The sequence below is a fragment of the Pundamilia nyererei genome, unplaced genomic scaffold, assembly GCF_000239375.1.
Source record: "Pundamilia nyererei isolate P.nyererei 1_Seehausen unplaced genomic scaffold, PunNye1.0 scaffold00003, whole genome shotgun sequence".
Lineage (NCBI taxonomy): Eukaryota > Metazoa > Chordata > Actinopteri > Cichliformes > Cichlidae > Pundamilia > Pundamilia nyererei.
In genome coordinates this window covers 1523237-1546217 of record NW_005187404.1, presented here as the reverse complement: position 1 = coordinate 1546217, position 22981 = coordinate 1523237, and the positions used below count along the sequence as shown (strand labels likewise).

Here is a 22981-nt window from a genome sequence, read left to right as displayed (position 1 = left end):
ATGTTTGCTGCTCTGCTGAGGCAGCGGGAGGAATAAATGTCCATCAGGGAGGGGAGAGGGCAGCCGATGATCTTTTGTGCTGCCTTGACTACACTCTGAAGCCTCACTCTATCTGCCTTGGTGCAGCTGCGTACCATACCGTGATGCAGTAGGTTAGCAGGCTCTCAATGGACGAGCAGTAGAAGGTCAGCAGCAGGTTGGAGTTCAGCTTGTACTTCCTGAGGACTCTCAGGAAGTGCAGCCGCTGTTGGGCCTTCTTGACGACCGCTGAGATGTTGTCTGTCCAGGAAATGTCAGCAGAGATGAGGACACCAAGGAACCGGAAGGTGTGGACCCTCTCCACACACTCCCCGTTGATGTAAAGGGGGGCCAAGTCAGCGCTGTGTCTCCTGAAGTCAACAATGAGCTCTTTGGTTTTCTTAGTGTTCAGTGCCAGGTTGTTTTCTGAACACCAGGCTGCCAGCTTCAGAACGTCTTCGCTGTAGTCTGCCTCGTCTCCCTTTGAGATGAGTCCGACTACCGTGGTGTCATCAGCAAACTTTATGATGAGAGTGTTGTTGTGGGTCGAACTGCAGTCGTGGGTGTAGAGAGAATACAGGAGGGGGCTCAGCGCACAGCCCTGTGGGGAGTCGGTGCTCAGTGTGTGAGTGGATGCGATTGAATGTGGATGCGGATGTGATGCGATATGATATTGAATCAGTGCGATTCAATATCATATCAATAACTCTGCTAAGCATGGGTAAATAATGTCAAGCCCTGATGATAAGCACTATGCAAGTGAAGGCCCTGTTTCATTTTCTGTACTTTACTTTATCTTCAGTCCTCTTTTATGCTAGTCTTGCGACTAACTTGCTACCAAGCTGTATTTAGCTTAAACTCTGGAGACAGCCAAGATGCTAGCTCCAGTGATAAAAAGTTAGCCCAGTACTAAAAGAGGCAAAAGCTGAGGTCCTTTGAACGAGTACATTAAATTTGCTCCAAAGCAGGTGAGTACCATAGAAAGATGTGTTAAAATGATCCAAATCCACCATGAAAACTGCCCAAAACTAGCTAACGCCTCGTAGCTGTAGTAGTTTCCTCTCATTGAATGTCTATATGTGAAGCAGTTTCTTTTCATAACTTGTCTGTTTAAACTGCATTGGGATAAAGAAACATTACTTTTGTGGCACGACCACTTTGTTACAGACAGTAGCTTTCTACTCATCTTCACTAATTTGACACATTTATCTGATATATAATATGACTTGCTCTTTGGTTCATTGTACAAGCAGAACGTTTGGAGTCAATTTATAAATGTTTTATTTTGTTTTCTGTGGCTGCATCCAGTAGTTGGTGATGGTTTATATTAAATGGCTACCTTTACTATTTAAATAGAAATACAATTAATTTGCGCAAACACTGTTAGAGGGGCATTCTTGGGTGACACAAGAGATCATCAAAACCTGCTTTGGCTAGCAGATAGCTTAATGGAAGATACCGACTTGGCTGCAAAGTGAGACTGTAAAAAGCATGTTGCAAGTAGGAAACAGATTTTTTTATCTTCAGGGTAAATTTTGTATCTTATTGTAACTAACACATTTCCAAAGAACCAAGTTTTAATGTAAAAATATATGTTCCTCACTTTACGTTGCATGTTTGCACAGTTGCACACAACACAGAAACTACTGGTGACCATGGAAACCTGCTAGTGATAAAAGTAGTCACAAGGAGGTTTACTGTGCAGCATTGTTTACAACATTTTCAAAGCTAGGGACTGTCAGCAACCTCCAGCAACCACTTGCCAACCGGTCATGGAATTCACACTTTTCCCTAGCAACCAGAGGTTACCAGTTGATCATCAACCAATCACCATACCTGCTCGCATTGGGGTTGCTAGCAATGTCACAGCGACTGCCAGCAACCTCACCCAACCAGTTGGGGAATACAGCCAAAGCTTTTAAATGATCAGGATTGGTAAAAGGAATTGTAGCAAACTGGCATATTTAAAAAGCTGGAACTATGAAGTAATGTAAAAGTAAAATTTAATCTGTAACACATTCTGAAGATATAATCACTGCATTGATCTCTGAGGCATTTATTGACTTGTATTAGTAATAAGAGTTGCACTGAGTGAAAGAGCCCAAACTGTCTGCACGTTGATGGTTTTTGAGGTTTTTTAAAAAGTCTTCCTTTAGCTAACAACCGGCTAACCAATCACAGGACAGAATCTTCCTCTGAACTATTAGCAGTTATAATGCATGTTGGATGATCTGGTTTCTGGTCACTCCCACTTCAGGCTCCAGGAACACATTTGACTGCAAAGGCTGAAAGTCTCAGCCCCCCCCCGGACCACAGGAGGCAGTCAGAGAGTGGATTGAGGTCATTTATCTTCCCAGTGCCAATGTTTGTAGACTACATCTTAACTGCAAAGGAAGGTATTGATCCTGCTCTCCTCTCTTTATCCCCTCCTCCTCGATACATAAGGGAGAAACGATCACAGCTCACACCCTGGTTATGAATATGAAAATGCATATTGTTGATGTTATAGTGACATTGTAATTTCTGCAGTGATTTCCTGCAAGAAACTTACTCGACTGCAGACAAACATGTCTGAGCTCAAATCGACTCACAGTGATTGCACGGGGGACTTTCGAGCCTTGCACCATGTGTGTGGCTTCAGATGGAAATCGCACTGCAAAAAAAAGTTATTAGCAGCAGGAATTTAAACTAAAAGTTTGCTAGTGAGCATTTCCTCCAGGGTGTCTACTTTCTGTGCATAATGATTTTTATTAAAGTGACAGTGAGTTAGGAGTGTTTGCACGCTCTCTCTCCACAGAACCCTTCGGTTGTGGCTCTGAAGATAAATGGGCCACCAAGGCGGGCCCAAACACAGGCCTGGGGATAGGGATAGCTAATACTGAATTAATTAGCATGGGCTGATATGGTGGAGCAGCAAACAAGAGGATCATTTGATGCTATCTGCTTTTAGCTCCATTAATTTTGAACACTGTAGGGAATGCTCTTCGTGTCAATAATTGAATGACAAAAATATATTTTTAAACAAGTAAATAAAAGTGCAGTGACATCATATTCATGCTTCCAGAGAAAAACTTTATTTCTCTGACAGGCTTAGTGCCCAGGGTTTAAGCGAAGTTAAGCTAACCTGCTATTTAAAAAAAATACAAAATGATATTTTATATCTTATAATATTTAATATTTAAAGATTATGAGTTCAAAAGCCAGGGAGGAGACCAGCTGAAAGCTCTGAACCCTATTCTTGTGAGACGAGTGGAGGGAGGAAGAAGATCTAAGAGCGCGAGGGGAAGTGGCAACCTGGAGAAGGTCAGACAGACATGGAGGGGCGAGGCTGTGGATGGCTTGAACGGCCAAAGAAACATTTTGAAATTAATGTGGAATTTAAGTGGGAGCCATTGAAGCTGTTGCAGAACAGGAGTGATGTGGTGAGTGGACTGTAGTGACAATACAAGCAACTGAATTCTGGACCAGCTGAAGCTTAAGAAATTATATAAATATATTTTTTAAAAATAGACATCTGCTGATAGGCTGTGGAAGTGAATTATCTTGCTTGCTTGACTAATCACCAACATTAAAGTTGGTGATTATTATTTTTCAAAATAAAGACACAAAAAGATTTGTGATGTTTTTTTTAAATAATATGAACGCACACAGCTTTACAAGGATGTCACAGTTTTGTTCATTGGACAACGACTGATCAAAATGTGTGCTGGCTTTTGACACTCAGCTACTCACCAAAACAAGAGGAAAAAGCAAAAGGCTTGAGATGTTGCTCCTCGCTGCAGCCCATCCTCCTCCCTTCCTTTCCTTAATCCGTCTTTACTTCTTTTATTTGGTTCCTTTATGATGATGATGATGTGCCTTCTCTTCCTTGCTGTGCTGCATATTAAAAGCTATAATATGGTTCTAAGAATAGCTTTGCCTAATCTGCTCACTGTGATGAAGTGTCACTCTTATACGTCTCTGTAATGTTTTACCCTTTTCATGCCTCTAATGCTGAGAGTACCTGTCTGGATCCCAAACACTTCAACATACAAATGAAGGCATTTTACTACCAAGAGCTATATAGTTGTTTTTTTCTTACATAAACTTGTTTTTATGACCGATATTTAAAAAAAAAGATGAACATTTATTTTCCCAGCAGACTGATATCTCATTACGAGGCAAAACTTTTCAAACTCCCCGGTGTTTGGGCTCACTTTATGTACACGCTGAGAAAATCACATGTTGCGTTGGCAGAAATGGGTATTACATACATTAACTGAGCGTGTGCGAGTGTGTGTGTGTTATTTCTCTAGAGATTAGTGCTTATTTGCAGTTTGATGGGGGAAAGCGAGTGTGTTTGGAATACAGAGTTAATATGATGTGGCAAATAAATGGCTGTTGGATAATGAGACATGGCATTTAGATAAATGTCGCTGCTTTAGTGTTTAAGGGCATAATGATAATGCTATATCAGCTAAGCCTGGCTATCTGTATTATGTAACATCTAGATTTTATTTATTTAAAGTGTATTTAGCAAACAGGTTGTTTTGGACCTGTGCACCTTTTTATTTAATAGGCTATGAAAATCCTATGAATGTGTAATATATACTTTTAATACTATAAACTGATGTGAAATGTGGTATTAGAATGAAGGTACATAATGTAATTGGACTTTATTATACAATAAAACTATACCTACAATGTACACATCCTCATTTAATTGACGTTTAAGCCCTTATTTAAAACTAAGGTTTAAGTACTTATCCAGCTGCATGAGGCTGTATAAGATATACTTATATTATCTCATAAATAGTGAGAAAAGAAAACATGTTGCTACTATTGTGACCTCTGTAGTGTCACAGTGACAAGTCATAGTAAAGAGCAACCCCTCGGGTACTGTGTCAGTCCCTGTCTTACTGTAAACTGTCTCTACTGTCACGGGCTCCTTGGTCCACAGGGCCTGCACTGCCCAGCCCACGTGGCCACATTTAAGACCCCCTCTGGCTGTCATGGGGAAGGTGTGCCAGCGCAGCCTCCAGAAGCAATCATGAGACTGGGTCTTAATAACCAATGAGAGCACAGACCAGTGGCACGTAGTCAGGCCTTTTGGATACAAAGACAGGATGCTGTCTGAGTAAAGTCTGGTGGATTAAAATGAGAAGAAATCTGCGCTCCACTGACTCTTACATTTTGTTTTTTGTATTGCAGAGACAAACATCTGGAGCTGCTGCTGGCAACAATAAGACTTCTGGAGGACAAGGTAAAAAAGTCACAAAATGATATGTTTGTTTGTTATTTCCTTTGGAATATACTTGGACATTTATTTTAGGGGAAACAAACTGTTGGTTTAGGGGAGAGGAGATTGGAGTTTACAGTATAGGATGGTTTTAGAAGACAGATGACAGTAGATGGACAGCAACAAGGAGAGAAGGACATGCACAAAGACACAAATTCACCTCAGGCTTTCCATCAGATCTGTTCTTACAAGAGTTCAGGGAATGATGTCATCATATATAACATGGAGAACATTTGATAAATGTCAGAGATTATGTGATTTTTATCAAATTATTCCTTATTATTCAGAACAATATAATAATCTCTTCCCCTGCTTGACAGAAGATCACCTTGTTTATATTGCTTATACTTTATGGCTTTACATTATTTGACAAAGAGGTTTGTTTGCAACTTTGATATCCTGATTCAGCTGGAAAAAAACACCCTAAAAACCAGGAGACAAAAGTGAGATGACCACCAGTGTCTGTAAACACACTTCTCTGATGATTGCCTCCCTGAGCAGAGACAGACGGCCTGTATGAGTTCAGTCCTGGGGGAAATAAAGCACAGCTCTGTGCACCGAGCACGTTACAAATCATGTTTATTGTTGAGCTTTCTGTCATTAAACCCATCACAGCAGAGCAAATAAAGGCTTCAACGAGAGAACTAATATCCTCCCAGCTTTCACCTTCTCTAAATCATGGCGCTGATTTGATGCCCTGACTCAGCAGCGCATCACGGATTGAGATGGGACCAAGTAGGCTGCGCTATTTTTATGAGATAAAACAGTGAATCTCGGATCTTATTCCCTTTATTTGTGGGAAACTGCATTGAAACTCAACAGCACCGCTGTTACACTGACACCTGTATGTCACAAATCAGATATATTAGTCATGTAAAAACTTTTTTTTTTTAAAAAATGAAGTAGTGACTGCTTTAATTAGGCATGCCACACTCAGAAGTCCTGAACTCACAAAAAATAAATCACTTGGAGCTATATTTTCAAACCATAGAAATTCGTGAAGACGTGACGTGTTCTGTGCAGCAACAGCTGCTCTGTAAAAGGCTACTGTCGGTTGCTCCCAGATTTTTAACGCTAGATGCATTTCCTGGTGCAACCCCCAGGGGATTTGTGTCTCCACCCGGGGATCTTTTGCTTGTTAGGCGAATGTGTAACTAGTACACAGTGGAGCAGTTTTGTATGTAATCACAAAGCACGAAGTACAACAAACACAAGGCATTAAAGAAAGTTCAAAGTAAAACAGGAAATAGACGAATGCTAAACAGTAGCCGTGACAGAGAGAGGAGAACAGGCTGACAGAGAGAAAACACTTGTGGAGCTAAAACTGCAACTCATAAAAATCAAAACATCACAGGAAACATAGTTAAAAACCTGATGCCAAACAAAGCAAAGCAGACAAAGCAGTCGTGGTATGTCTGAAAACTCGAACAAAAGAGAGATGACTGTTGATGGTTCCATGTATTTCTACACTTTCTTTGTCTTTCCTAGAGAACCAATCTGGTTAGTTGCTAATAGATGGCCACACACCTTCTCTACTTTTAAGTCATTTACATTTGTGCACATGTAAATTGGGCCTCATTTGTTGAATGAAGATGGTAACACATTCGACTGTTAGAAGCATCACCGCTCTGTCCCTGATGTCAGCATCATAAACCCAGGGGTGCAGCTCCTTGTGTGTATAAACACCTCAATAGGAAAGAAAACAGGGCTGGAAGCGTGCGATAATGAGTTTGCGTCACCACTGACGCAAACTAGAAAATGTTTTGTTTTTTCATTCTAATCTATAGTAAGTAGGAAACAATTCTTAAGCTTTCTGTTGGTAGAAAGTCTAATAAGGATGTCCAAGCAACCTGAAGAAGTACCTGAAACCGACGTCACTGCAGTGGTTAAATTTGGAGCCATTGTTCATACATGTAAAAAAAACAAACCAAACAGACGGCCAGTTGACCATTATACAACCATGAAATGTTTGTTGGAATTACAAACTGAACTGAACTGAATGGATAAAAATGAATTGTAGACTCAAACTAAGACTCACAATCATACAGGAATCAGACTCCAAAATCACAGAAATTCAAACAACAAAATTCAGAAACACAAAACCCAAAGGTGCCAAAAATGTGGCCAATATGTGGCTGGCAGAGTGCAGACCCAATTGAAGATCTGGAGACACGACCGAACTTTGAACAGCATTTATTGCCAGAGCTTGGGGAGCGAAGTACTCTATGCAGAAACTCAGACTAACCAGGAATCAAGCACTTGCAAGTTACAAAACTGAACACGCACACATGGGGTAAAGTATGACAACGACAAAGACCAGAGGGAGACTCGGACAATAAATACACAGGAGGGAATCACGGAAGACAGGAACTCAATGCACATGAGACAAAGGACTATCAAAATAAAACAGGAAACATAACAAACTCAGAAACAGACACTAGAAACAGGAACAGAACACAAACGTGACTGAAAGATGACTCACCTGAGACAACTAACAGAGAGACCAGAGAGCGAGACATAACAGGGATCACAGAATAGAATAAGAAGATAAACACATGCACACTATGACCTAGACAAGAACCTATGAACTAGACGGACCAAAGTTAACCAAATACAGTGACAAAGGCTGACTACTCAAAGAGACAAGACAAGGGGCAGGTGACAAAAGAGGAGACAGATGCAGTTCCAGAAATAAGAATATAATACAACGGAAATAACCTTAAACTCGAAACACAGAATACCATAGGACTAAAACCGAAAACATTTCATTAGACCAAAAATAATTCCCAAACCTCTAAAACTGAAAGGAATGGCCCAAAAACCTAAGATGCAAACACACACCGACGTTTGTTGCATTACACACAGGCAGTATTGTCAGAAAATATTACAGTTTATGTGCAATTAGTTGATGAGTGTGATGGTGAGGGTTTTTTTTTGCAAAGATAATGATGTATTGTATAGATAAAGTTACATAAAGCAACTTCAATTCAGTTTTATTTCTATTGGATCAAATCACAACAGCAGTCGCCTCAAGGCACTTTATATTGTAAGGTAATACAACTTCAACAATTACCTGATGCCCAATGAGCAAGCAGTTGGTGACTGGGGGAAGGAAAACAACCTTTTTAACAGGAAGAAACCTCCAGCAGAACCAGGCTCAGGGAGGGGCAGCTATCTGCCACGACCAGTTGGGGATGAAGATTGCCTTTCTAACTATATGTATTCAGAGGTAAACAACAACCTTAGAAACACATTCTGTGGAAGTGACAGAAAGTGTTAAAAAATAAAGGTACAAAGATACAATAAAGAAGGGAATAAGTCTTTTTTCTACAATAGAATCAAAGCAAATCTTTTGTTCCAATGTTTCAATTTCTTATATTATCCACCTGAAAGAGTTAGAAATACTTAAGGGAGTAATCTGCCTGGAAAGTGCGTTTGAAAAGTGCATCCTCATTTGCGATTGAGAGAAGCTTGGAACCAAGTTCACGCAGCAGCTGACCCCGTCTAAAATGAAACAAAAAGTCGCTCCAATTAAACCGAGCTGCTGTTTCAGCTACATTATTCACCAACAGCAATTAACGGGATTATCTCGAGCAGGGTAAACACTGTGATGCAGGAGACTAATTTTTCACTGCCTTTAAAATTCAGCTCTAGCATTTCACTCACTTAATGAAAAGAGAAAGTGAAGGAAACTACACGGCCTGCAGTACACATACACAAACACAGAATGCGCCTTTGTTGTCTGACCTTGAAAATTAATTTGAAGCCTGTAAAAACTGCTTTCCCAGCGTGTCTGAAGTGTGTTTCTTAATACACAGAGATGTGGGGGGAGAGAGAGAGAGTGGGTGAAGGGGGTGGGGAGGGGGAGTAACGCTGCTATTGACTCGCCCACAGCACAGTCTTTAGAGGCAACCTCTCACAGGCTCAAGGACAGCCACAAACAGATGTATTCATATGCACTGGAACTCATTTTGAACTGGGTACATTTAAGTACATGCAGCTGTGATGCACCTCAGAGATGCAGAAGGGGCTGTTTCCCTGATACCAGCGGGTGGAGGATGCAAGTGTTTACTGCAAAGATAAGGACGCCAGATTGAATGTTTATCAAGTGGATACAAATGAATCTTTTTTCTGCTTTTCTGCATAAAGAGTTAGAGAGTGCTGGCTGCTGGTGCTCATAAATTTCACTCTTATTAAAAGAAAGTGATTCAGAAAGTGACACAGCTCTTATTGTTTTAAACGTACAAAAAAAGTCTGCAGAGTGATAATAATGTGCAAAGCCTGACATAGATAAAACAGAAGTAACTGCAAATGATGTTGATCAGAAGAGGTCATTTGCAGGGTGTCCTATCTGCTATTTGTTAAATTTATAGCTGGAATATTATTTATTTTCATGATGCAACATGATGAAATTTTGCTAATTTTACTACTTTAGTGTAAAACCATCGTAAGGTTTGTTTACCTAACCGCAGAGGAACCTGGACCTTCATTTGAGGCTTTTAGAGTTTGATGTGTAAACTAATCTGTAATTAAATTTCTTTTCAAGGTTCACCTCATTTACAGAATAATTCAGCCTGTTTAGCTAAAATGACTAAACTTAAATGTGTAAAATACAAAACTTTTCACTTTAAAGTTTTTCAGTTAGCTTCCCTGTAGGCATTTAATTTGAGAAATTCATGCATTATATTGACATTAACAGTGCTTGAAAGAGAGTAGAGTCAAAGCAACTGTGAATGTGTGCGATTGAATGATTCAGACAATGAAAACCTTACAAAAGAAACATGAGATTGGTGTGCATTATGCTCAAATTGTAATAGCAGCTAGGTGAAGAGCACAGCCAGGCACATTTTTATAATGTCACATGTAGGAGAGTTGTGCTTTCAGGGCTTGAATACACGATTAATGTTTTTGAAAGGGCGTATTTTAACCCCAGCCTTTATTCAGCTATACAATACCTGAACACAACCAGGCAGTTAAACTGAAAACATTAAACTATTAACAGTAAAAATTAATATTACTATTGTTTTTTTCACTACGCACAAACCTCATTGTCCTGGGTGAAAGGCCTCTGTTTTCATTCTTTCATCCAACACAGCTTCATTTATGCTTCGTCCACAACAGGTTGACTGTAGTGACTTGCATTTTAAATAGTTATTTAAGTCTTTCAGATTTCAGAAATCTATCCTAGCGTTGACATTTTTTTATGTTTTCATGGCAAACAGGGAGAAAAAAAATCACTTCCCAACTCAACTCGCATCTACGCAACTTAGTTAGTTTTAGTCCTTTTTATTTAGTTACAGTGTTGTTGTAATCAGAAAAAAAATTCTTGTTGAAAATTATTCTTCAAGGAAATTAACAGTTTTTTTGGTCCGATCTCTATAAACCCTACAGATGGTCGTTTTGACGATGTCTACATATCTAAATTTATTGAGCTGCTGCCATGTGATTGGCTGATTCAATATCTGTATTAATGAGTAGTTGAACAGGTGACGGTGTATATTGAAGTCAGTGTACTATTCAGAACCTTTTAGTGGGCTTCTGTGACATTGGCAGACGTGGTTGGAGTCCAGATGTCATGTGTTTGTACCATATGTTTCATTTCTTCAGTGACCTTATGAGCCCAAGTACGACACAGACTGTCTCTGCCACTGAAACAGCTGTTAGTACCACAGCTTTACATGATACTTCATGAAGAGAAACCACACTGACAGTAGCAGTTAAGGATGGGGCACAGTGATGCTGTCATATGGGAAGTGCCCCCTGTTATCTGCTTATTCATGTGGGACATGACACATGAAAACAGCTCAGTTACCTCATGTAAATGTTAAGCTTGCAAAGTAATGTTAAAGAACAATGTGGAACTGCTCCACCAACGGCCCCTCCCCCTCGTTTCAAACAGGCACAGGCGTAATTTCAAGCGGGCTCACCTTAGAGATCAAAGTCATCCTTGTATAATTAGCTTGTGACAAGCCCTCAAAGTGAAGATGACCCATTTTCTACACCCTTTTTAATTAGCTTTACTGTACTAAATTATAACCATAACGAATTCTTCCTATTCTGTTGGATAACGTTATTGAATGCACACTGCATCTCTGTTTCAGGAGCTGAAAACACAAACAGTATTTCTTCTTCAGGCCTTTGAATGCACCATGTTTTCTGGCTTCCTCTTTCAAATCTGATGCCATGTCCAAGTAGGTTACACAGATGCTTCCTTGCCAAAGCAAGAGAAAAAACATTAAAATAAAAAGTAGACATAAAGGGGAAAACCGTACCAATCGATGCTGACATGGTCCTCCACGTTTATGCGCATATCGATCGTCTCTCTCGCGGTTTTCTGCGCCTCTCTAGTGTCTCATGGCCTCAGGGGTTGACGATGTTTCCTTGACTTTCACGCTGGCTTTAAACTGTACACACACATTTCTACCCACATAAATATATATGCACACAGTACATACTGTATGAGGATTTTTCATGGCTCCAAATGAGTCTTTGTAGGGTGACTGCAATTGAGCACAACTGATCTGGGAACAGTGTGTGTTACCTTACTTAACATGCATTTTCCTTTCTTAAGGAGTCTTTTTTTAGGTATCTTTTGAAATTTAATAGACAAAAAATGTGAAAAATATTTTGTATGTTCACACAAATGAAAATCGACTTAAAAAAATGGTTATATTATTTCTATCGCGCTTTGTTCTTTGGGAGGCTAAAACCTCTTGGGAGGTTCTGTTTGTGTGCACCATATGTCATAGTTAAACAAAATGCTTTCAAGTCCAGATCTTTCAGCAACTCTGTTATTTGTTTTATGTAAAATTTAGAGGTGCCATGGTAAAAAATGCCAAAAACGTTTAAAAATTCTGACTGGCTTGTTCTGATAGCTGGAGGACATTTCTTGCTTCTTGTCTATCTCAAGGATTCACAGTCTACTTTAAGCTTCACAGGTGTATATGTGACAATTGCACTACTGGGTCCATTTGGATAAGGTGTCTCTTTACTGCGTCTTATCTCTTGCTATGCAAATCAGACGCCAGAGTGTGCCTCCCCTTGTGTCACCTGATCAATATTACTGATAGCATTGTATAATGATACAGTCCAGGCCACACTTTAGACTCTTAAGCTCAATTTATGATCTTATATGCTGTAAGTGTCACTGATTCAAGTTACATACTTGACAAATAAACCTCCATTCACTGTGACATCTACTGTTGGTGATGCCAACATAGCAGAATCCCAACAATGCTTTATATTGTAAGCTACAGACCCACAATAGTTAACAAGAACGCAAACAAAAAGTAAATACAAATCTCATCCTTTCAGCACCAGAAGCAGCATTTTACTATTTTGTAACCCTTTTTTTACAGCTGTGTAACACCTGTGAAGGGGCTGTCGGGTGTTTCATTGTCACCCCTGGTATTCACTGCATATTCCTGCCAGTTATAATTCCTGGTGTGTTGCACACTGCTTTCTGAGAATAAGACCCAAAGTGAAGAATTTAGAAGCAAAAGAATTAGATGGTTTTTCTTCACTAAGTTGGTGGAAAAATGTGTTGCATTTTTCTATTTTGTGGCATTTGAGAAATAGATGCAGTGATTTTGTAACACATGGAAATAAAATTTCTACAATTCTAATGAGATTGAAAGTCAATGTTTGACACAAAAACCTTCACTTTCAGCAACACAGCCTGAATCAAGCCCGAGTCAAGCTTTCTTATCATTCCTCTAAGTCGTCTTCAGGAATAGTTCTCTGGCTTCTTGAAGGACATTCAAAGCTCTTTATTGGATGCTGGCTGCCTTTTATTCTGTTCGCTGTCAAGACGATCCCACACTGCTCCAGTAATGTTGAGGTACTTTTCTGTGTTCATATTTCCATCAGATTTAAAGGGATCTCCAACACCACTGGTTGAAATTGATCCCCAAACCATGACAGAACAGCCACAGTGTTGTGCAGATGGCTGTAGATACTCACCTGTCTCCTGACCTCCTCCGTACATACTGAAGATGATTTTGTCCAGAACATTCGATTTTGGAACTATCACTCCATCAGACCTGACAGTGTCTTTCAGTCCAGCTCTTGTGTAATTTAGCTCATCTTTTTTTCTCCTTGTTTCACCTCCTTAAGAATGGCTTCTTTGCAGCCACCTGTTCACTGAGAAGATTTCGGATGGGGGTTTAGTGAGAAGGAGTTAAATCAACTGAAGGGAAAGATGCGTCTCTCGGGTCCTGTATTGGATTATTATTATTTTTCCTATTTCTTAAGGACATTACTTGCAGATACTGGTCTTCTGCTGTAGTCTATTTTAAGCCAGTTCCTCTTTTATCCTTTTTGTCTAGTTTACTCAGACTTTGTAAGAACACACTGCACGTTGTAGGTTCAATTAAAGAAATAGGAACAAATTATGTGTCTTTGTGGCATGCTGCTAGCAACAACAGCAACAATATGCGTAAAGTATGCAGCACAGACCATTTTACTCACAGATGTAATAACTTGCTGCAGTAACGTGGGCTAAAATAGCCGTCCACATGCTGTGCGAAAACTTAATAAGTTCTACTTTACTTTCAACAATCACTTTCTTTTGTCTCAAGGTCTGTAAGCCTTCTTTCATGTCTCTCGTCCCCGGCTCACACAAATCCCTCTCATGGCTCAACTGGTTTTAAGCAGTGAAATCAATAAGATGTCCCAACTTTCAGTGGGCTTCAAAGCGGCTTTTAAAAGGCATTCTGAAAGAAAGCCAACCAAGGAGGGTCTTATCATGACTCTTATGAATCTATTCCATTTAAACTAAATCACCTTAGCTTCAGACCTCATAGCAATTAGGCCTAAATTTCAGCAGATACCACACAACAGCACCATGGACTTGTTTATTTATTCTTTTACTTGCTGAAAGTACAAAACCAGACGAGCGGGTGCGGCATCCCGACAGCAGATACAGTGGGGCAAAAAAGTATTTAGTCAGCCACCAATTGTGCAAGTTCCCCCACCTAAAATGATGACAGAGGTCAGTAATTTGCACCAGAGGTACACTTCAACTGTGAGAGACAGAATGTGAAAAAAAATCCATGAATCCACATGGTAGGATTTGTAAAGAATTTATTCGTAAATCAGGGTGGAAAATAAGTATTTGGTCAATAACAAAAATACAACTCAATACTTTGTAACATAACCTTTGTTGGCAATAACAGAGGTCAAACGTTTACTATAGGTCTTTACCAGGTTTGCACACACAGTAGCTGGTATTTTGGCCCATTCCTCCATGCAGATCTTCTCGAGAGCAGTGATGTTTTGGGGCTGTCGCCGAGCAACACGGACTTTCAACTCCCGCCACAGATTTTCTATGGGGTTGAGGTCTGGAGACTGGCTAGGCCACTCCAGGACTTTCAAATGCTTCTTACGGAGCCACTCCTTTGTTGCCCGGGCGGTGTGTTTTGGATCATTGTCATGTTGGAAGACCCAGCCTCGTTTCATCTTCAAAGTTCTCACTGATGGAAGGAGGTTTTGGCTCAAAATCTCACGATACATGGCCCCATTCATTCTGTCCTTAACACGGATCAGTCGTCCTGTCCCCTTGGCAGAAAAACAGCCCCATAGCATGATGTTTCCACCCCCATGCTTCACAGTAGGTATGGTGTTCTTGGGATGCAACTCAGTATTCTTCTTCCTCCAAACACGACGAGTTGAGTTTATACCAAAAAGTTCTACTTTGGTTTCATCTGACCACATGACATTCTCCCAATCCTCTGCTGTATCATCCATGTGCTCTCTGGCAAACTTCAGACGGGCCTGGACATGCACTGGCTTCAGCAGCGGAACACGTCTGGCACTGCGGGATTTGATTCCCTGCCGTTGTAGTGTGTTACTGATGGTGACCTTTGTTACTTTGGTCCCAGCTCTCTGCAGGTCATTCACCAGGTCCCCCCGTGTGGTTCTGGGATCTTTGCTCACCGTTCTCATGATCATTTTGACCCCACGGGATGAGATCTTGCGTGGAGCCCCAGATCGAGGGAGATTATCAGTGGTCTTGTATGTCTTCCATTTTCTGATGATTGCTCCCACAGTTGATTTTTTCACACCAAGCTGCTTGCCTATTGTAGATTCACTCTTCCCAGTCTGGTGCAGGTCTACAATACTTTTCCTGGTGTCCTTCGAAAGCTCTTTGGTCTTGGCCATGGCGGAGTTTGGAGTCTGACTGTTTGAGGCTGTGGACAGGTGTCTTTTATACAGATGATGAGTTCAAACAGGTGCCATTCATACAGGTAACGAGTGGGGGACAGAAAAGCTTCTTACAGAAGACGTTACAGGTCTGTGAGAGCCAGAGATTTTCCTTGTTTGAGGTGACCAAATACTTATTTTCCACCCTGATTTACGAATAAATTCTTTACAAATCCTACCATGTGGATTCATGGATTTTTTTTTCACATTCTGTCTCTCACAGTTGAAGTGTACCTCTGGTGCAAATTACTGACCTCTGTCATCATTTTAGGTGGGGGAACTTGCACAATCGGTGGCTGACTAAATACTTTTTTGCCCCACTGTATTACAGGGGTAATGGGTTTGATGATCTGTAATGTGTGTCGTGAGCAGGAGATGAATCCACAAAGTGAGGAGAATGATCTGTCACTGTCACATTCAGCCATGGCTTCCTGTCTTATAAAACAGAAGAAAATCCATCCTAAAGACCGGAGTTTTGCACAGACCCAACACGTCGTCGTCATCCCGATGAATGCTTATTCATCGGGATGACGACGACGTGTTGGGTCTGTGCAAAACTCCGGTTTGCAGTTGTTGATTGCAGAGAGAAACTAAATGTTGCCATGGTAATGCCATTTTAGTGGGTTTTATTCTCTATTTAGTTTTAGAAGTGAGAATAACAGAGATTGAAGCAGTCGTGTACAAGAAGCAAATGAAACACAATGACAGTGGACAAACTGGGGGACATATGCATGGCAGACAGGCAGAGCTCATGAATGGGTGGGATGGGTGGATGAGAGTCGAGTGATTTGAAAAAGATAAGAAAGTCTGAGGGTGAACAAACCAAAGAATTCAGCTGCTCGTGTTGACAGAGGAAACTAGAAACGTGGGAATGTGTCTGAGAAAATCACAAATTCTAACAGGTTGAAGCTCAATATGAGGACGAAGGAAGGAAATGTTCCCAATAAAAGCACACAAAGTATTAAATGTAGATATTACAAGACATGTTTATATTTTTATCTGTACTGTATTGATTTATCCTTGTATTAATTCTCTTATTTACTGTATGTATTTATTAGTTTATTTTTAGATTAGTTAACCTTTTCTTTCTTTTTTAAATGAATTTTTTTTATAATCATCCAAACAAAGTGGGCGAATGAGTGGGTCAGTCATGCAGCGTGCGTGACGGCTGATCGACAAAACACAAACAGCGAGTCAGGGCATTGCTAATGAAGGTGCTTAGGTAACATAGCTGACATGAGGCTCTGACTGACATGACTAGCGGCGAACACAGAGGTGAGCCCATTTGCTTTCAGTAATTTGGAAGCCGTGTTTTTTTTCCTCCCTTGTTAATAATGTTCATAAATCTTCTTTTAAATACTTTTTCATTACTGCTCTTAATTCACTATAGCAGTTTCCCCTCAGGCCCACAGAGAGCATAAAGGATAAATGTCGCTACCATTATGTCACCCATTAGTTTCCGAAGTCCTGTTTTGACTTCCCACTATGAAAGTAAGCATAAGTCGTTAGCCGATGAGCATACCACAGAAAATCCTCCATTTTGAAACATGTTATGACCAAGACTTTAAAAAATAGGCTGAAGTTTTTATTCAACATGGCCCAAAATGAATGACTGAGACCATAAACTCAACAGTGTTTACAGAGGTCGGGGCAGAAAGCCATTTTTATGCAACCACATCTGTCACCATCTGGTGGCCTTCAAACACGCTTCTTTTTTCAGACCTTTAAAATTGAAGCTACATCCATGCAGGATCGAAGTAGCACAGTGTTAGTAAAGTACTGTAAATCGTGCTTGCATTAGCCAATGGGCATCAACTGTTTCATTCACGTTTCCTTGCTCTGCAGTTATCAACTCACAATGATAGGAGTGGTATAGTTTCTACATACTTGGACAAATGTTGATTAAATTGACCAAAATAGCATCTTTGGAGACATGATATTGAAAACTAGAATAGTAACTTATCCATTTCTAAACAGGTTTGACTTTATGTCTACTGTGCTTCTGCACTAGTATTGAAACTGTCCCAATTACTCTCACTGGTGCAGGCTCCTTGGTCCATGTACGATATACAGTATAATTCACTGTATAGTGAGAAAAGCCAGTTTTGGTTACAGCGTTAATTTTGCCCATTTTTGTCCAAAATACACGTTTTCCTACGTTCACACCGCAGGCGAAAGCGCATCAAATCTGACTTTTGTGACCCTATGTGACCCATATCCGATCATGGTATGACAGTTTGAACAGCACAAATCAGATATTTTCCAATCCGACCTTGGTCACTTCTGGTACTAAATCCGATACATATCTGATGTTGTAGAAAGCGACTGCTGTTTAAATCCCTCTTTTACTTCACTGACGCAAGACAGAAGCCAATTATCAGCGCCGGAGAAGACAAACGAGAAAGCATGGCGGCCACTGTTAAAGCACGGGCTCTCTTTTTTCTCAGTGTCCTTCTTTCTCTAATTAATTTGTCAAAATTCTGTCGGTTACGATTGTGCAGAAATTGCAACAACACCCAATAGCTCTGTAGCCGCCATTTTTACTTCCGTAAACAGAACGTGTTGTGTGTGAACGTTGCCTAATACACGGCCATCCAACGACAACTGCTGTGAGGTTAAAATGAATATTCCCTGAAATGTGGTTGATGCCAGTCGCTGAAAAAAAAGATTGCTAAAGCCACGGTCATGCAGGCCTACAGATCACTCAGTGAGCCCCTTGCAAATCACCTGTCACTAGTGAAATTGTTTTTCTGGGTTCAGTTTGCAGAGGTCTTAATGTGATATGTATGAATACGATTCTATGTTTGTCTGTAGCTTTAAAGGAGTAGAACCTTCGATGCCACTTGGATTCTTAATCAAATCTTTTAGCAGTTTTTGCAACATAAACTGACCGCATTCAACCAGGACAAAGAGATTTTAATGTATTATAAAAAGGTCAGCTCTTTGATGGATGCATTTCTGACTCAAACAAGCTGGACTTGATTTTTTTTATAACTTAGCTGAGCTTGACATGATCCCTTCAAGCACTTGAAGGCAGCATCAGATCAGATCCATCCTTTCACCTTCCTCTGTAGACAGACAGTACAGATCTCATCCATTCGTACTGCAAAGATTACGAACATGTTGACACGGCAGAGGGCACAGCTCAATAGGTAATGCCGCTGGGATGAAAACAGCAGGCATCAGAGCGTTGGAAAATTCAATATCAATTAATGCTGGATTCAAAGTGCGACTTGATATAGAGGTTAGTGTTTTCTCCTTGAGCAGCAAGAGAGAGGTACTCAAGTTCAACCTCAAGGGAACCCAAGGATTAGCTGCACGGTCAATACACGAGTCGCTCCTCTGCTCTTCTGTCGTGTGTTTCTCTGCTGATCAAACTGGAGACAATCAATGTTTTGCAGAAGTTTTGTAAGGCAGCAAAATGCATTAGACTTCATGTGGAGCTCTGCTGGTGACTCATTAGTTGCTCAGAAAAATAAAATGGCTAAAACCACCTAACTCGTGGTTGTGTTTGAGGATCGTTAATCATCACAGATGCAAAATGGTAAAAATTGTATACAGTTATTCTTTACATGGCAAAAACAATGCTATGATTATTATTTTCAGGAGGCCTGAGAGACTTTTACTTTCTTCTAGACTGTTATTCTTGGTGGCAAAAGTTGTTGTTGTTGATATATGTTGGAGCCACAGTGAATGCTGCTTGAGAAAAATCTTCTGATAGCCTCCCTTCATATAACCTACAGGGAGGAAATCATTTTAATCACCAAAACTCTTCTCTGTAACACCACAGCTATTTTCATCTGCTCATTTACTCCTCGATCGGCTATTTATTCATGTTTCTAACCGTTTGTCAGGTAATGAAAATGCACAAATGCTTGTTGACCATATTAAGGACAATAATAACAATAACAATCAGGTTTTTAAAACCTAGTTAAAATACATACTACATATTACCCTAAAATTATGCAGTTAGATATAACTAAACGTTTTTTGGAATGACATTCAAATGCTTTGTATTTTCCACTGTGTAGAAATTTAAAATGATAACCTAACACTGATTTGATTTTGGTATATATATACTCTACCAGTCAAAGGTTTGTCACACATTTTCTTTAATAGTTTTTCTTTATTTTCATGACTATTTACATTGTAGATGAATGAACACATGAATTCTGTAGTAAGCAAAAAAAGCGTGGAATAACTCACAACATGTTTATATTTTAGATTCTTCGAAGCAGCCACCCTTTTTCTTTGATTACTGTTTTGCACACTCTTGCCTTTCTCTCATTGAGCTTCCATGCATGTAGAGATCATCTGTTCACCTTTTCTGCGTCGCACAAACAAACGGTGGGTGGAACCAAAGATCTCAAATTTGGACTAATCAGACCAACGCACAGATTTCTACTGGTCTAATGTCCATTCCTTGTGTTTCTTGGCTCATCTCTTCTGAGATTTATATAATATAAGACATATTTAGAATTATTGTTTTCTTTGCTACATAATTCCATATATCTAGCTTCATATATTTGATGTCTTCAGTATGTACCTACAATGTAGCAAAAATAAAGAAAAAACATTAAATGAGAAGGTGTGCCCAAACTTTTGACTGGTAGTGTGCATATATATGATCCGCTTTCACTGGGATTACAGTCGTGGCCTTTTTGCCAGTGTTGGCTGAGCTCCAGATAGATTAAGAACTGGTCGTCAATTTATTTCTTGCACTCTGCCCGATTCCCTCACAGAAGCCCTGCTCCACTATTATTTATCCATATCATATGATGTTGTGACAGAACTCTGTGTGTTTCTGTGTATGCTACATATTATCTGTGCATGTGAGTGTCATCATTGCAAAAGTCTTTTAACAGTAGCAGGAAATACCAAAAAAAGCATCTTTAAGTATCTGTAACAGCTACACTGTCAAATGTTTTCAGTCAAACTTTTCGGCTGTGCCAAAAGATGTGGTCTGATCTGTAACTACTGAGTACTCAGGTAATAATGTAGTAGTTAGTTACAGCAGTATTACATAAGCTGATGTTGACAGATTATGAGATCAAGCCAGCTATGTCCTGCCAACGTTCACACTAGACTAGTTGTCTACACATTACTACTTCAGGTTACGGAAAAGACCACAGCTTTGGAAATCAGCACCTGTGTGCATGCCTTTTCACCTTGGTAATGCTCTGTTGATCTGTACCTATGAGCCCAAATGAAGGCCGAACTGCTAACAAAAGCCTAAACTTTACTCATGTCCACACAGTGCTGATCATATATAGCAGATGTCTTGAAAGACCTTATATGACCATTAAGTCATGCAAACTAACAGAAGCAGTGATCTCTCTACAGTAAGCACTGCCTTGTTATCGGGATATGCTGATGAGGCTTCAAAAAACAACTTTTTAAATTCTAAATGTTGATCCAAAAACGGTCCCGCGGAGATGTCAATAAGTGGAAAAATACAACTTGACCTCTGTCCTTAAGGTTGCTAATCTAAAATCGCTTTTCAGAGCAGAGGCCTTACCTGACCGTGGGATAAACTCCAACTTTGTCCACACTGATGAAAGATTCAAACACCTTTTCATTTTCCTTTCCAGATGCATCCAAAACGGATGTGCCAGAGGACTTTGACATCGACTTGGACGACCCAGAGACTGAAAAGGCAGCCGTCACCATCCAGTCCCAGTTCAGAAAGTTCCAGAAGAAGAAGAAGTGCGATGAAAAGTCCTAGTGATCACCATGTTGCTCTGTCACTGTGTGCAGGGACGGCGGGCGGAAGTGACGGCACAGCGACGACGGTGTGACATTTGCATGTAAAACAAATTCATACCAGTTGGAACTCAAAGGGTTGCGATGGGGCTGGGGGTGGGGTGGGGGGTGGAATGCAATAGCCTGTTAATCATATAACATGTCTGTGAAGTTTCCTTACCCTATAATTATAAATGCTATTATTTAATATTCGACTACTGTATCAATAACTAAGTAATAGAGTAATAACAATATGGTTTCTGTCCTGCCATAAATGTCCCGTATATCATAAAGTCTAGCTGGTGTTTGTGTTAGAATATGTTTTTGTACTTATATTTCCCCTCACCATCCCTTTCTGTACTGCTTTAGACCGTGTTTCCCTAAAAGCACCTGTATTCTTAGTGTGGGTGGACTAAAAGCTAATGTTAGAGTGAAGGCTGTTTTAAGGAAACCCTGCCTGGAGCTTTTTCATTCCGAGCATAATATTTCATCCAGAGGCATTTTTATTTCTTACCTGCATGGTACTATCAAAATGTGTATCAATGTAAATTGAATAAATAAAAACTCTGTGTGGAAACTGTGCTGAAATGTGGCTGCTGAATTGTTGCAGTATGCGTAGGGACTTTTACTCTGTCTGCGAATAGAAACTGTTCTGAATAAGCTTGGCCTAATGTATTCCCTTCTCAGCTTGATGACCTTCTCTGTGTAAAGCCAGGCTAACTGAGTGACTGATTCCCACTGAGCTGCTCTCAGCTTTAGGCATTTGCTAACCTACAACCACCCAACAGCATACACCTCATTAAATGTCATATATTTTAGGTCAAACTCCAACAGTGATATTTTGTTGTGAAGTGAAGGATTGTAAAAAATAATAATAATACAATTTTAAAATTGGCTTTTATTGAGTTTTCAGTAGCGATTTGTGTAAAAACTGCATTTGTAGGGGAACTGACATCTGATTTCTGTCTGAACTGCCCGGCTGCTGCTTCATTATTTGATTTTTTTTATAGTTCTGTGTAAATTATTCCAGTGGCCAGGATTTCAGCTGCAGAGCTGTCACAAACAAGCCTTACTCCTTTTGAAACTGATTACAGAAAAGACACAAAGCCTCGCATCATTATGCAGTACAGTATACGACACCGGCACATTATGTGGTTAGCCCTTCCCTCATTAGTCTGTATAAATAAACAAACCAACTCTGGCAAAGACACTGTAAAAGTTAAACCCTGACGTCTGGTTTCAAAAGAATGAAGACCAAAGCACATCACACAAAACACACAACTCTAACAAGCAAGTTGTCAATCACTGATGCTTTTCTAAAAGAAGATTTAATTTTGTTCCCATGCTAGCGCCATCACAATACGAACAGTGATGCCAGAATTTTGACTGGTTAATCAACTACTTTAGTTCAATCAGAAAAATGTGATATTCCATTTTGTTTAAACTGTTAAATGGCCATATCTAGTAGATTCTAGTACGGGCAGTCAGAGGCTCAACAATTAGCAAATGTTCGTAAAATGCAACAGCTAGCACAGCAATAGTGGTACATGCGTAAATAGCTGTATTTGACCCTGTCGAAGTTCAGCACTAAACAAGTAAGTTAAATAAATTGTACTAACAGAAAAGTAATGATGAATATAAATCTGCTAGTTTACCATTGTTTCCGTTTTAGCATACTGATGTTAGCACTTAGCTTAAATGCACATTAGCGCCTGCCGAACCTGTAATATGGTAGCAGAG

The 22981-nt window shown here is 40.0% G+C and overlaps 1 protein-coding gene across 1 annotated transcript in view; it reads left to right on the top strand.

Annotated features, from left to right (window-relative positions):
- pcp4b (Purkinje cell protein 4b) overlaps positions 1 to 21823 on the top strand; it is a 44392-nt gene extending 22569 nt beyond the window's left edge. Inside the window, exons 2-3 of the mRNA XM_013910780.1 lie at positions 5209 to 5260; positions 21091 to 21823. Of these exons, the coding sequence (XP_013766234.1) occupies positions 5209 to 5260; positions 21091 to 21224 (186 nt within the window). The 3' untranslated portion in view covers positions 21225 to 21823. The remainder of the gene's footprint in view (positions 1 to 5208; positions 5261 to 21090) is intronic.
- Positions 21824 to 22981: the final 1158 nt, after the last annotated feature.